General features: G+C 43.0%; 1 protein-coding gene across 8 annotated transcripts in view; it reads left to right on the top strand.

Annotated features, from left to right (window-relative positions):
- cpeb3 (cytoplasmic polyadenylation element binding protein 3) overlaps positions 1 to 12,907 on the top strand; it is a 40,352-nt gene that overhangs the window by 14,897 nt on the left and 12,548 nt on the right. For 4 of the 8 annotated variants that reach the window (XM_086180363.1, XM_086180368.1, XM_086180370.1 and 1 more), the window contains exons 4-6: positions 3,750 to 3,806; positions 8,236 to 8,262; positions 10,821 to 10,988. In XM_086180363.1, coding sequence (XP_086036489.1) covers positions 3,750 to 3,806; positions 8,236 to 8,262; positions 10,821 to 10,988 — 252 coding nt within the window. The remainder of the gene's footprint in view (positions 1 to 3,749; positions 3,807 to 8,235; positions 8,263 to 10,820; positions 10,989 to 12,907) is intronic. The other 4 variants (XM_086180364.1, XM_086180367.1, XM_086180366.1 and 1 more) reach the window with 2 other exon arrangements.

Raw genomic sequence — 12,907 nt, 5'->3', positions numbered from 1 at the left:
AAAATCTGCTCGGTTGGGCCAAAGTTTAGCTGACATGCTGGACTTGACCTCTTAACTGTTCAACCCAAATAGTTAACAACTCCCAGGGTGATGTCAGCAGCAGAAGTATGTCCATGTACTTTAAACAGACAGTAATGACTGTGTACAGATAAGCTGATGTGTTTGTTGGCCGTGTTAAAGGTTGAATTGCACTTTGTGTTCAATAAACTACACTACACTTAGAGTGCCATCGTGGTTTGTTATGGTGGAAAATTCATGACTCCTGCAAGCATGATTGGGCTAATCCTGTCCAGGCAACAAAACAAGTCCGGGCATGTTTTGTCTATTAAATTCACTGTTTGTCCAGAACTCACAGGCTATAAAATAATATTGAAAGAATTGCTATCTCTGCCAAGTTATGCATCAGGCATTACTGGATTCTGCAAATCCTCCATTATTGTGGGATATGAATGGCATTAAACTGTTTTATGACTTTTATGAAACATAAAAATGAAGTTTGGCGTCTTTGTTAAACGACAGCTGTATGAGTATTTGTGTTTTTCCGCTCTGTAGTTCTGACTTGATAGCTCAGTCAACTTTGACCCTGCAGTAATGGTTTTGGTCCAGGATTGTTGGGTTCAATTGGAACTATTATAAAGGGGTAGAAGTAGGCCATACTGACAAAAACACTTAATAATTCTCTCAGCAGGCTTTATAGTCCTTCCAGTCACCAGTCAGTTGTGTATCTCTAGTGGGTCATGTCATCATTTTGTATCCCTTCTGGTCATATTGCGTCTGTAACTTAAGGTTTCTTTAGTCAGCAGGAATCCAGCTTCGGGGAGCCCTGCTGCTGGTGGTCTGGGCTGATATTTCCACACCAACTCACCTCTCATAACATCTGCTGGGGCTTTTACCTACTGAGGGCTTCAATGTGGATTGTGAAACCTAACATTCTCACACCCCTGGTAGCTGGTGAACAAGTTGGTGTGAATCCTTTTCCCTATTCCAAGAGGCAGGACCATGTGATCCTCCCGGAATAATGACGCGTGATGTCTGTGGTGTGGCCTTAACTCCTTTAACTGTTGGAGAAAGCACCCCCTTTTTAGTGTGTCCAGATCCTTTTATTTATTGGAACCTCCTTTTAATAAGGACCACAAGTGATATGGGTGTTCATTAATAGGTTGAAGACAGCTGGTACCAAATTTAAAAAGTAGTGGTAACAGCAGCACCTCACTCGTAAACAGCAGCATTGTGAAGAGAAAAGAAAACTACACCCACGGTTTAATGGCTTATGTTATTTGACTGTTCCTACTGATGGTGCAAATACAAACAGGACAAAGCCCTAGATGGGGAGTAGATCTTGGGGGATGTCCTTGGTGACAGTTCCTATAACTATACTAAAGCCTGGAACTGCATGTTTGAATATGTGTCTACTAAATATCTAGAATTTGTTTTGCAATGGGCTTGGGTCGATTGTTGCCCAGGGACATCAATGTTTGGAACAAATGATCCTGTGCCTTTGTTTTCTGTCTTTTCCTGTGTCACCTCTCTGCTCTGACATCACATAGTTTAGAGACGAGACAGACTCGTTGCAAATTTGTGACCCTCTGCCACCGCTCAGTGTATTAACCACCAGGACTCACAGATTCTCAGTTAAAGAGAATTATTTGAGTTGTGTGAACACTTCAGCCTTTGACGATCATGTAGTATTAACTTGGCTTAATCTGCCCCCATCAAAAAAACTCCAAACTCCCAACTGATGGCCACTGGCTATGACCAGCTAGTCCATACCATCTTTACCAAGGGGGTCACAGTGATGTCACAGTCCAGTCTGCATAGCATCAGGGGTATGAGGGGAAGGTGCTGTTGAATCTGTGCCTCAGGAAGTGGATGGTTTGTCTCCTGAGTGGCTGCAGTGCTGCTTTGCCATCATGGGAAGGTTGAGAATAGCCCAGGCTCTCTGTGAGGAAATGTCACCAGAACAGCAGTGGCAGCAGCAACAACTCAGGGGCCCCTCCGGCCCTGCCACTCAAATCCCGGGGGGAGCAGATGGCACATGCCCACAGCTATTTTAAGGCTTCAAGAGGGCAACTGTCCCCCTCTGTCACCCAAAATTACTAATGCAGACGGAAAGGCAATGTTTGATGACCCTGTACAGCAAAGTCATGGCTTTGATAGTGAATGTGTTCAGTGAAACATCCTCGCCCCCTTGCGTGTACTTTATTTACCCTTTTCCCCAGTTAAAACGAGTGGTCGGAGGTCACAGTGTGAAGACTGAGAACCATTTCAGAGGCTGGTAAGGTTTCTCTCTAAAGGACACTTTAGCCAGTCAGACCTTTGAGTTTAAAACTTGTAATTTGCCTGGAGGACAAACAGGCGGCCCATGAATTAACCTATACACATGATCTTTTTGCAGCTACCCCTTAGGGCTGCTGAACTTGGATGAAAGTTTGATGTCACAGTAGATGTAAAGCTGGAGAGACAGCGCACGCTGTCAATGATTGGAGCCAATACCAGACGCTCCTGTTATGTGTCTGGTCTTAACTGAACATAATGCCAATTTCCACATGATAATCAGTAACAGCAAAGTTAATGCGACAACAGGCAACTTAACCATGCATATGTGATACACGTTGTGCATGTGTGTATAGGCTTGTTGCTCTCTATTTGGCTCAGAGCCCCACTGTTGCCTGGATTCTGACTGGCTGCCCCCCACCCCCCACTCCCCCTCTCCTTTTGTGGTTTTCAACCAGAGCTACCTGTTAGTTCCACTCTTGTTTGCAAAGCAGGAAGACCCCCCCCCCCTCCCACCGCTGTTGCCTTATCTCTCATATGTGGGTAAATTTTGAAACCTGTGACATGTCATCTTGTTTGCACCCCACCCACCAGCAACATGCAGGTGATTGGTCTCTGAAAGTCCATGTAGGCAAACCTAAACTAACATGATAGCTGTTGCAGTTAACCCCCACAAGTCCCCCCTGTGCCTGCACTGGCAGGCTCTTTAAATCATTACCATCATTGGTGATAAATATATCCCTATGAAAATACTGCTTCACCTCCTGTCTTTGAAATGTCTCGACGTAGGCTGCTTTCCTGTTGTGTGCTGAGCAAAAAGCTGGCGTAGGCGTATTTTGACGTAGGGCCCTAATTTGAAATGGTGAGCGATAAAGGGTGTGCCTGTGTGACCGCCACTGTAAATGATGTTGACAGTGACGCAGCAATAGTTTGTCCAGGTGGAGTAGTTCTAAGTGTGTTTTGGTTGTCGGCTCCAAGGGTAGAATGACAGAGATGACCGGAAAGATTTCTATTTAGACGTCCCACACCATCCCACTTTCTGTGAAAGCCTTGACAGATGGGCCCTTGTAACACGCAGACATTGTCACCATAGCAGAATGTACGCTCTGTTGAATTCCTAGCCTTTTAGCTGCCTTTGTGTCTATGTGTGTGTGTGTGTGTCTGTGTGTGTGTGAGAGAGAGAGAGAGAGAGAGAGAGAGAGAGAGAGAGAGAGATGAGATATGTGACAACAAAGGAATGACTGTTTCCACCTCGTTTATCAGATAGTTTTTCCTCTGGTCATCTTTTCCAGCCATTGTAACACGTTGGGTAAATGTGTTGTTTATTCATTTCATGTGAAATATTTCATCACGACTGTCTTTATTTCAGCAGTTGAGGGGGGATTAAACTTGATGTGTGTCAAGGGGATGGCTGTTATCAGCCATTTCCATGTTTTTCCTCCTTTGTAAAATCTTTTTACGTTTCTCTTTGACAGGACGTATGGGCATTAACTTTCATCATCCTGGAGCGGACCACATCTTGCCGCTGAATAGTAAGTCACATTTCATTGTAATGCCTTCATCTTCTTTGAATTGTTTCATTTTTCCAGACTGAAGTGTTACACCTGCTTTTTGTCTTGGGTTGTCCTACATAGATAATAAAGGGCAGGGATTTTGTGGCATGTCATGTTCCCTTGAAACACATATGCCTTCACCACAGAGGCTCATGCCAGTTTACACTGGGCACACCTGCCTACCCTTTGCAAAGGCCTGGATTCCCTGACACCATAAACCTTTGACAGACCTCTTTGCACAGTTGACCTGTGAATAGCACTTCCAAAAATACTCCCAACTTGTAAGACTAGATCCCCCCTAGTGTCCCACCAGCCGGCAGATGACCAGAGACCGGCCATACATAGAAATCAGGTCTTGATCCCATATGGATACCATAAGGATTTCCAGGCACGCCTGCCTACCCTACCACATGGTCTTTTATTTGTTTTGGATGTGCTAAGGGACATGACGTGTTAGAGTTAATAATGTCCTCTTCAATTCTTTTAGCTATTGCCGCTCCTCCTTTTATAGGACAATTGCATTGAGTCTTTTTACCTCAGGAATGTATCAATCACATGTAGACTGATCGGTGATAAAACAAAGTCCACGAAGCTCTAGTTTCCTCTCTGGATATGTTCAGCGGGCCTACAGGGTGGAAAAATGAGGAAAAGCTGGATGTCTGATATAACTTTCTCCGTTCTGTTACATCTTGACAACACTGGCGCTCCTTCCTCATTTTGTTCTTTTCATCATTCATATCCGCAGAGATTGCGTCTGGGATTGATGTTAAACTGTCGTGTCGTGGGATTACAATTCGGCAAGCACAGATCTGCCCAGATCCTCCAAGTCTTGCAGAGCTGGCTTACCTCGCTACAGTGTGTGATGTGTACAGACGAGCACGCTTTGGTTTTAACTTAAAAGTATTTTACTAAGTGTTTCTCCTTCATTTCGTCCCATTAGCTTTGAGGCTTCAAGCTGTGAGAACTTGTAAGGGCTCTACCTTCTCCGGATTGTGTTAGTACTTGAAGTGAGGAAGAAAGTGTAACGTAGGTCTACTACTTTATGGCGATGCTCACTTGACAGCTTAGTAGAGAAGTCTGAGGCCTGTGTGACTTTGAAGCCATGCAGAGCGAGAGACATCAAACTCATCATGCCCGGAGGAATCACCCAGCTTCCTTTAAAACATTCTCTCTCTCTCTCTAACCCTCTCTCTTTCTCTCTCTCTCTCTATAACCCTCTCTCTCTCTGTAACTCTCTCTCTCTCTCTCTCAGACGCCACACACTTTGAAGTATTCTTAACCCGTCACTTGTCTCCTTCCTCCTCTCTCTCCCTCATGGGTTTATTCTCCCTCACCGAGGCATCTGATCTGACAGTTTCCCAGCGCAACGTTTTCTTCATTTTGACCTGGTTGCTAGGTGACTTTGTTCCTGCCGAGACGAGACGGTGAGAGGGCAAAGCTGTAGAGCTACTGCCCAGGTTTTTTTAGATTGAAGAGCCAGATCTTTTTAATGAAAGCATAGCAAAGGAGAAGAAGCTCAGAGACAATATGTTCCCCAGAGAAAAGCGAGAAGGGCAAGTCACAGAATGGGACCCTCATAATCCAGACCCATATTGGTTTTTCAAGGAAGGAGTTTGCCTTGTGACTGATGAGTTTAGTAAAGCAGAAGGCTCTTGTATTGTGTTACCTCTGTGGCTTATTGTGTGTTTCCAAAGCCACATTTTGCCTCTTTTTGGTTTACATTCAAGTCCCAGTGGGATCCAAATTGAGCTTGTTTTTGGCACCATTTCAGAGATTATCCTGAGAATAAAAAAAGGGATAATTAAAAGGGATAATCCTCAAACAAGATGTGGCGTTCACATGCAAAACTCGAGCTACAATAATTCATTATTAACCTCAAACAGTACTTAAAGTGCACTTACTAGCTCTTTTTGGAGCTTTCCTTCGTATTTCACAGCTTCTGTCAAATGATGGCGCTGTTCTAACATTACGGTCACACACATATCAGGGGGAGATGTTTGATGGCTCCGGAATTTTGATTCAAAAAAGACATTAGTGGCTAATTATCAGCATCAGCAGAGCTTTCAGTCAGAATCTCTTGGACAGCAAGACAAGTCATTTGTCATGTCACCTGTATAAAGTTCAAAACTGGTCACGTGACAGTTGGTCATACACAGAGAAGAAGTTGACAGATTTAAAAGGAAAAATTAAGTAGATATTTTCTGACTCATTCTGCTGAAACCTGATTTCGCCTCAGATCAACTCAAATACAGACGGATGATTCTGGATTTTGTCCATATCACCTTTCATCGAAAGTGAATCTGGGAGGATTCTTAATGGCTAGTATGGACAGGCTAGGCCTATAATTTTCAGTTACGGTGTTGGCTGTACTTATGATTATGAAAATAATATAATCAAGATAAAATGATTCAGGAATCAACAAGCGAGCATCATGTTTTACTGTGTGTGTGTGTGTGTGTGTGTGTGTGTGTGTGTGTGTGTTGGAGCCATAATCGTATTTGATGGATGGACAGGATGGTTAATGTATTTTTTTTCTCTTAGATTTTAACCATTAGGGGATATAATCTGTTTTTGATTGTGATGTATCGAACTTTTGCAAAGTCAACTACAGAGCATATAATTTTTGATTAATCTCTAGGAGTGCTTATTTTTAGACAGTGAGTCACAAGACAAAAATCCCTACTTTGCTTCGATGCTTGGACTAATTTTGCGTCTGATAAAATCTTTGTGGGTCATCCCCCTTCCATCACAGGATTCACTGCCGTGCTGAGCTACTTTTCTCTCATGGACTTTTTGTGACAGATGTAGCGGGTAAACGATTAGTGAATTGTTTGGAGCTTCACACAACTCTGACGAAATGACTCGTTTCACTACTGTCCATTTGATGTGACAACATTTGGAAAGATCATTTATTCAAAAGTTAGCAAAAGGGTTAAACGAAGGTGGTTTTGCTCCACTTTAGCTCCTCAACAACGTACTGTTACAGCTGTAAAATGAAGGATTAATTGTTGTAGCATCAGACAGCCCTGTTATATGACTCATTTCACTTCAGGATTTGTTCCCTCTGGTCTGATAATGAAGGTCAAACAGAACAGCATTGTTCAATTATCTATTCACATACAAGCTAGCAAAGGGCCAGTGGAAGTAGCAGGCTCCACAATACTGCAGCGCGTAAATTGTTTTGAGCATCACACAGCCCCTGCAAAATGACTCATGCCAGCGTTGGAACTTGATCCATTTGGTCTAACATCATTTGGGCATTTTAAGGGGGTGCACAATTGAAACATTGATTCACATTTGTTAACAGAAAGCTAGCCAGAAGTTGCCACTTTCACCAGCATCAGTCATTCAGAGCTAATTACTGATGTAAATGTCGATTAATTAACGTGAGATGAGTTTGCACCTCGGTCACCGTTTTTCCTGTTAAAACGGGTACATGTAGAAACGAATATGACTGTGACTTGACATGGCACCTCTAAAGTCAAACTTGAATTTTTGCCAATCTTTCCCTCTACTAACTAGAGGCAGTTTGATCAAATCTCAATGTTGGCCTTTTGTAACACTTCCAACTAAATCTCTTGGCGTTAATCAGTAGATGAGATTAGAGCTGTCACCTTAAGTATTAAACTTCAGTCACGACATAACAGTTGTTTGACAGAAGTCTTTTTTTTTTTTTTAATTAGCTAATAGGTGTGATTTGTTCAAATCCAGCTGGTTCATGTGATCAGCCGATGATAGATAAGTGATCAGAGCGCTGTAACTTGGCCTTGCTGGAGTTCAGCCTTGACATCATAGACCCCCCCCCCCCCCTCAAGTGCCTCCCCCTTCTCTGTGCATGCTATCTGCCCTTCTCAGGGACCTGAGGCTGCCACCGTCCTCCATATCCTCTTCTTATCCTTTGGGAAGTTTCCACTTGCACCTGGCCTGTCGTGCCAGACCTGAGAGCAACTTTTAATATTTCACCAAGGCCATGATAATGACTAACCAGCTCTAACTGAAGTCCTGCATGCGCTCTGCTTTATGGCCTCATTTGTGAATAGTCACAGAAGATTAGCACGAATGCTAGCTGTTGCAGGTTCATTAAGCGGCGACTACGATCTCCGGCTGCGAGGCATCACATTATGCTGCTAAAGAGCTTTGTAATTTCCGAGGTTAAACCTCACCCTTCCCCTATGCAGCACCTGCATGCGTCTGTTGCCAAGGCAGGTGCAGCAGGTTTACTGCAGACCATTATGATCACCCAAGCTAATGCGTGCCCATCTGTGGTTTCACTGTTACCTTAGAGATGTTCCTACTTTTGTTTTATTTCCACAAAACCCATGTCTCTGTATCTTTTTCCTACCCCCCGTCCCTGCCCTGACTCCTTGTCTCTCTTGTGTCTCTCTCCTCCCCCCACTCTGCTGACAAGCAGCCCGGAGCTATGGCCGCAGAAGAGGTAACGTGTGGCACTTTCTCTGGGGTTCTGCTTGCCATGCCAACTATGTCTCTCCGAGGCTTTTTTTGGGGGGGGGGGGATCTTAGTTAAAGCTTTTCATCTGTGCTGTGGTTGAATTTAATCATCAAAACACTGCTTTTTACATGATTTATTTAATCAAGATGGGGCAAGGGTCCAAAAATTCTGTCTGTAAAGGTTTTGCTTGACGGTGAGATGAAATCCAAAATCTGTTTGCTATCTTCTCTCTATGCTGAATCAGTGTTCTACCTTAAAAGTTTTATGCAAATCCAACTGTAGACCCACTAAATCACTCTCACTCCAGCATATTTGGATGAGTGCTTCTCCATAAATTCATTCGAGGGTGTCATAAAGGAGTGTGCTGACTCAGAGGCAAATCATCACCTGAACGGCAAAGCTGGGTGTGCCCAACACGGCTCATCTCTGACTCCATGGGTTTTTGTTTTTTTTAACCACTTTTGTCTTTCTTCAATGAGGAGGAATGCTCTTGTGAGATTATTAGTCTAAGATGTTTTATAATAGTGCACCTTGATAAAGAAGGAAGTGGCTTTCAATAATGCACACTGGCATGGAACATACACGCATGGGAAGAATCAGCAATGTAGGAGTTGACGTGCTTCAGTCAGACGTTAGCTCTGCTGCAGAAATGTATGTATGTTACTTGCTGTGCAATATGACCACAATCTCATGTTCTGTTATGGGATCGTATATCGTGATCATGACATTTACACATTTTCTGCAAATTCAGTGAATAAAACAAAGTCACCAAATAAAAGGGTGTATCTCGTAAAATATTTTATAATGTATTTTTTAACAAATTAAATGTATTTTCATTATTGCAACATTTTTTTTTTATTTTGTTATTCCCTTTATTAATAAGGTTTGTGGAAAAATTCAAGGGTGTAACAAGCTATTAAGTGTTGATGTACAGAAAATAAAAAGATAAATAGAAAAGACTTATGACTTAGAGTTACGTCATAACTTTGGAGTCTGCGAGGGTTTTTTGACCACTTGTGTCTTATCATTCGCAGACTTTCTCCATCACATGTACTGTTCAGTGTAATTCCTACTGAAGTAGTGAAAAAGGTTAGAGGTATGTGAGTGAGATGTGGGGGCTTTTCAAAGCACGTTACAATTTTCGGATCCGTTTCTGCCCGTATGACATAAGAAGAATAAGCTTTTCATGGCTAGTCAGCGTCTGGCTCCAGGTTCAGTGTTTGTCAACACTGCAGGGCCTTCAGAGCCATGTGAAGAGCGTTAAACTTACCGTAAATGCTAATGTAAATGTTGCATTGGTTTGCAACACAACAAAATAAATAGTAGAACATAACAAGAAATTAAGGCATTTTTCTGTCATCAACAGATACATATTCTCGTATCACACAACCCTTCCGACATACATTTTGCATTTGCACAAGAAACACCAAAATCTATAAACACTAGCTGAGACTATTGGCAAGAATAATTGGTTTAGGAGGGGGCGGCATGACTCAGCAGTAGCGTGGGCGTCTGGCAACCGAAGGGTCGCTGGTTCGATCCTCACCTCACCCGATGACCATGTCGAAGTATACTTGAGCAAGATCCTGAACCCCTAATTGCTCCTGATTGCCCTGCGACAGACTGGCGACCAGTCCAGGGTGAACCTGGCCCCTCACTCACCTGTCACCACCCCCCCCAGGACCCTTAACTGATAAGTGGCATAGAAAATGGATGGATGGATAATTGGTTTTGGTTTACACTGGCAAACATAAAACGGTAATCCTGCACATTACTGGCTGATCAACTCCTCTCTCACCAGCAATTTTGCAATATCATGCACACAATTTGTTTTACACTGTATAGTCAAAAGTATGTGGACACCTTCATATTTCACCTGGAAGGGTTTGTTGAACATCTCATTCCCAAACCATGTATATTATTATTAAAAGCCTGCTTTCACAACACCACTCTTCCTAGAAGGATTTCCACAGGTCTTTACAACCTTGGACTCATTGTACGTACAGGGTCTCCACATATGTTTGGCCATTTGGTGTATTAATGTGTCGTCTTGTAATCTGTGGGTTTCTTTGACAAAAACGACTTGTGGGGAAACATTGTTCTGTAGTGATGGTGCTGAAACCCCTGCCCTTGAGATATATATTAATGTGTTCATGTTTGATCAGTAATCGCTTCCTTGGCTGTCAGTCAACCACTCTGCTGATTTTCATTAAAGTTGATGATGGGGTGGAGCATGGGCTGAGGAATAACCTTTCAAATTTTGGCATTTTTTCTTTCATTTTCTTTAACATCGCATGACAGGCCATTACATGAACTTGATCAAAAAAACTTGTCTAGTATTTAGTTCAGATTCTGTTTGGATCCAGTGGAAAGTATCTACTGTATATTTTCATAGGGAGGTGATGATGTCCCTGCTTTCTACTTACCAGATGTGATCAACTCATTCATCTCTCATATCCTCCCTTTCCTTTTATTTCACCTCTCCATCTTTCCCTATCATCTGTTCTCCTTGCATTCCTCTCATTTCCTCTCCACCTTCCCAGGTCGTTCCTGTCTCTTTCCCTTTGAAGATGGCTTCCTCGACGATGGCCACGGTGACCCTTCCTTGACCCCTGGCCTGAACTCCCCAACCCGCTGTCAGAATGGAGAGAGGATGGAGCGTTACTCCAGGAAGGTCTTTGTTGGAGGCTTGCCCCCTGATATAGATGAAGGTGAGTGAGCAGTTGTTGAATGTTTGTATAGCCAGAGGGTTTCAGGGCCACCCTACCTGTAGACTGCCAACACATAACTGCCCAGCACAGGTACAACTAGAAGACCTCCAGTAAAACTTTCTTCCATGAGAGTTTGCCACAGTGACACTGAAGTATTTAAGTCTTGATTGAACATCTTGACAGTCCAGGTTGAGAATATTTGTTTCACTGTCAGTTTAGAGACTGTAAACACACAGCTTGAATAAAACAGCTTAAATGTGCTTTTGAATTTGCTACACAGCTAGAAGTCTCTCCATGTTTTGCAAATAATCACACTTCAAGGAATAGTTGCTTATTCATTCACTTGCTGAGTTGGATTACAGCCATGATTCATGTACATGTACCCCAAGATTAGTCACAGTTGCGACGAGGGTAACGCCAAAGAAGTCTGTAGTGTCCTCTCAAGATCTTACATCAAAAATAAACCAGTGTGTGATGTTTTTCCCACCTGCATTCTGTGAAGACCTGATACGTATCCCACTCAGATTAGTTCTGACCCTGATCCATCTCACTCCACACACCTAAAGGCACCAAGTTTGAGCCAATCAGAGGCATATTAGGGCCCCGGGCAGGTCGGGATGCACACCCTGTTGAGCCTTTGCCCATTTACCCCTGGGTCTGAAAAACAAGACCATTTCAATGGACACAGTACATCAGCTGAAGACAGAGTCCTGTCGGTTTAAACTGTTTGCTCCAGGGCGTCCAGTGCTGTGTCTAAAAGAACTAGCATTAATGTAAGCAGTGCTAGCCTAGCTACTGGTGGTGCTAGCACCCTCCCGTGTGGGTAGAGATGGCACGCAGGATTGTTCATGGGTTACAGAACTAAAATGTTAAAAAAAATGGGAACAACTGGATTAGAGGATATTGGGGAGGCATGGCTCAGAGGTAGAGTGGCCATCTAGCAACTGTAGGGTCGCTGGTTCGATCCTCACTTCCCCCGGTGACCATCTCAAAATATCCTTGAGCAAGATACTGAACCCCTAATTGCTCCTGATGGCTTTGCGACGGACTGGCAACCCGTCCAGGGTGAACCCCGCCTCTCACCAGTGTTGGCTGGGAGAGGCTCCACCCCCCCACCACCACCCATGTGACCCTTAACTGATAAGCAGTATAGAAAATGGATGGATGGATTAGAGGATTGATACCATTCTAATGTCTATACGAGGTAATGCCAATTATATTTTGCAAACAACAAATAATCAAGGTCAGGTTTTCATAAAGAATGCAAGATATTCCCAGTTTAAAGTTCTTGAATGTGAGATGTTGCTCTTCTTGTCTGAACATTTGAGTAACTTTAACGTCTGTAGATTTCAGACTGCTGCTCAAACAAAGCAGGGTCTTGGATCCTTTTACAGACATTTCCTGTGGTAAAATACCATAAAGTCTGGTTCTAATGTGGTACTAATTCCTCATGTTCCTGTGGTTCTGTGTTACATTACCACAGAATGTACTTTACTTATGATACTGAAAGGTTACACCACATGAACACCATAGGAACAGTTTCCAATACCCACAGGAATTTTTTTTGGACAAGTAACTAATGCCACCTTTGGATTTAAGAGACTGAGATGAGCATCTGACTAAATCAAGCAAGTCAGTTGATTCAGTCAATTAATGGATGAAATAAGCTGCAGGTAAATTTATAATAATGAACTGCAGGACCTAAGGTAGCATCACCATAGGCCCCCCTCAACCAGTTAGGCATACGAAGCTTCTCCTAGCCCTTAGTTAGCTTAGCATTGCACCAACACATGATCAAGAACTGCACTCTTAACACCAAAAAATGAAAATGTTTCATTTGTGCACCGTATACCAACAAGATAATATTCATCGATGAGATCTGAAGGAACTGGTTGGTAGAATCTACAGTAACTTTAGGA

This window comes from Aulostomus chinensis, chromosome 16 (assembly GCF_037954235.1).
Source record: "Aulostomus chinensis isolate RoL2024-O1b breed Wild chromosome 16, RoL_Achi_v1.0, whole genome shotgun sequence".
In the NCBI taxonomy this organism is placed as follows: Eukaryota; Metazoa; Chordata; class Actinopteri; order Syngnathiformes; family Aulostomidae; genus Aulostomus; species Aulostomus chinensis.
This window is presented reverse-complemented; position numbering and strand designations above follow the sequence as displayed.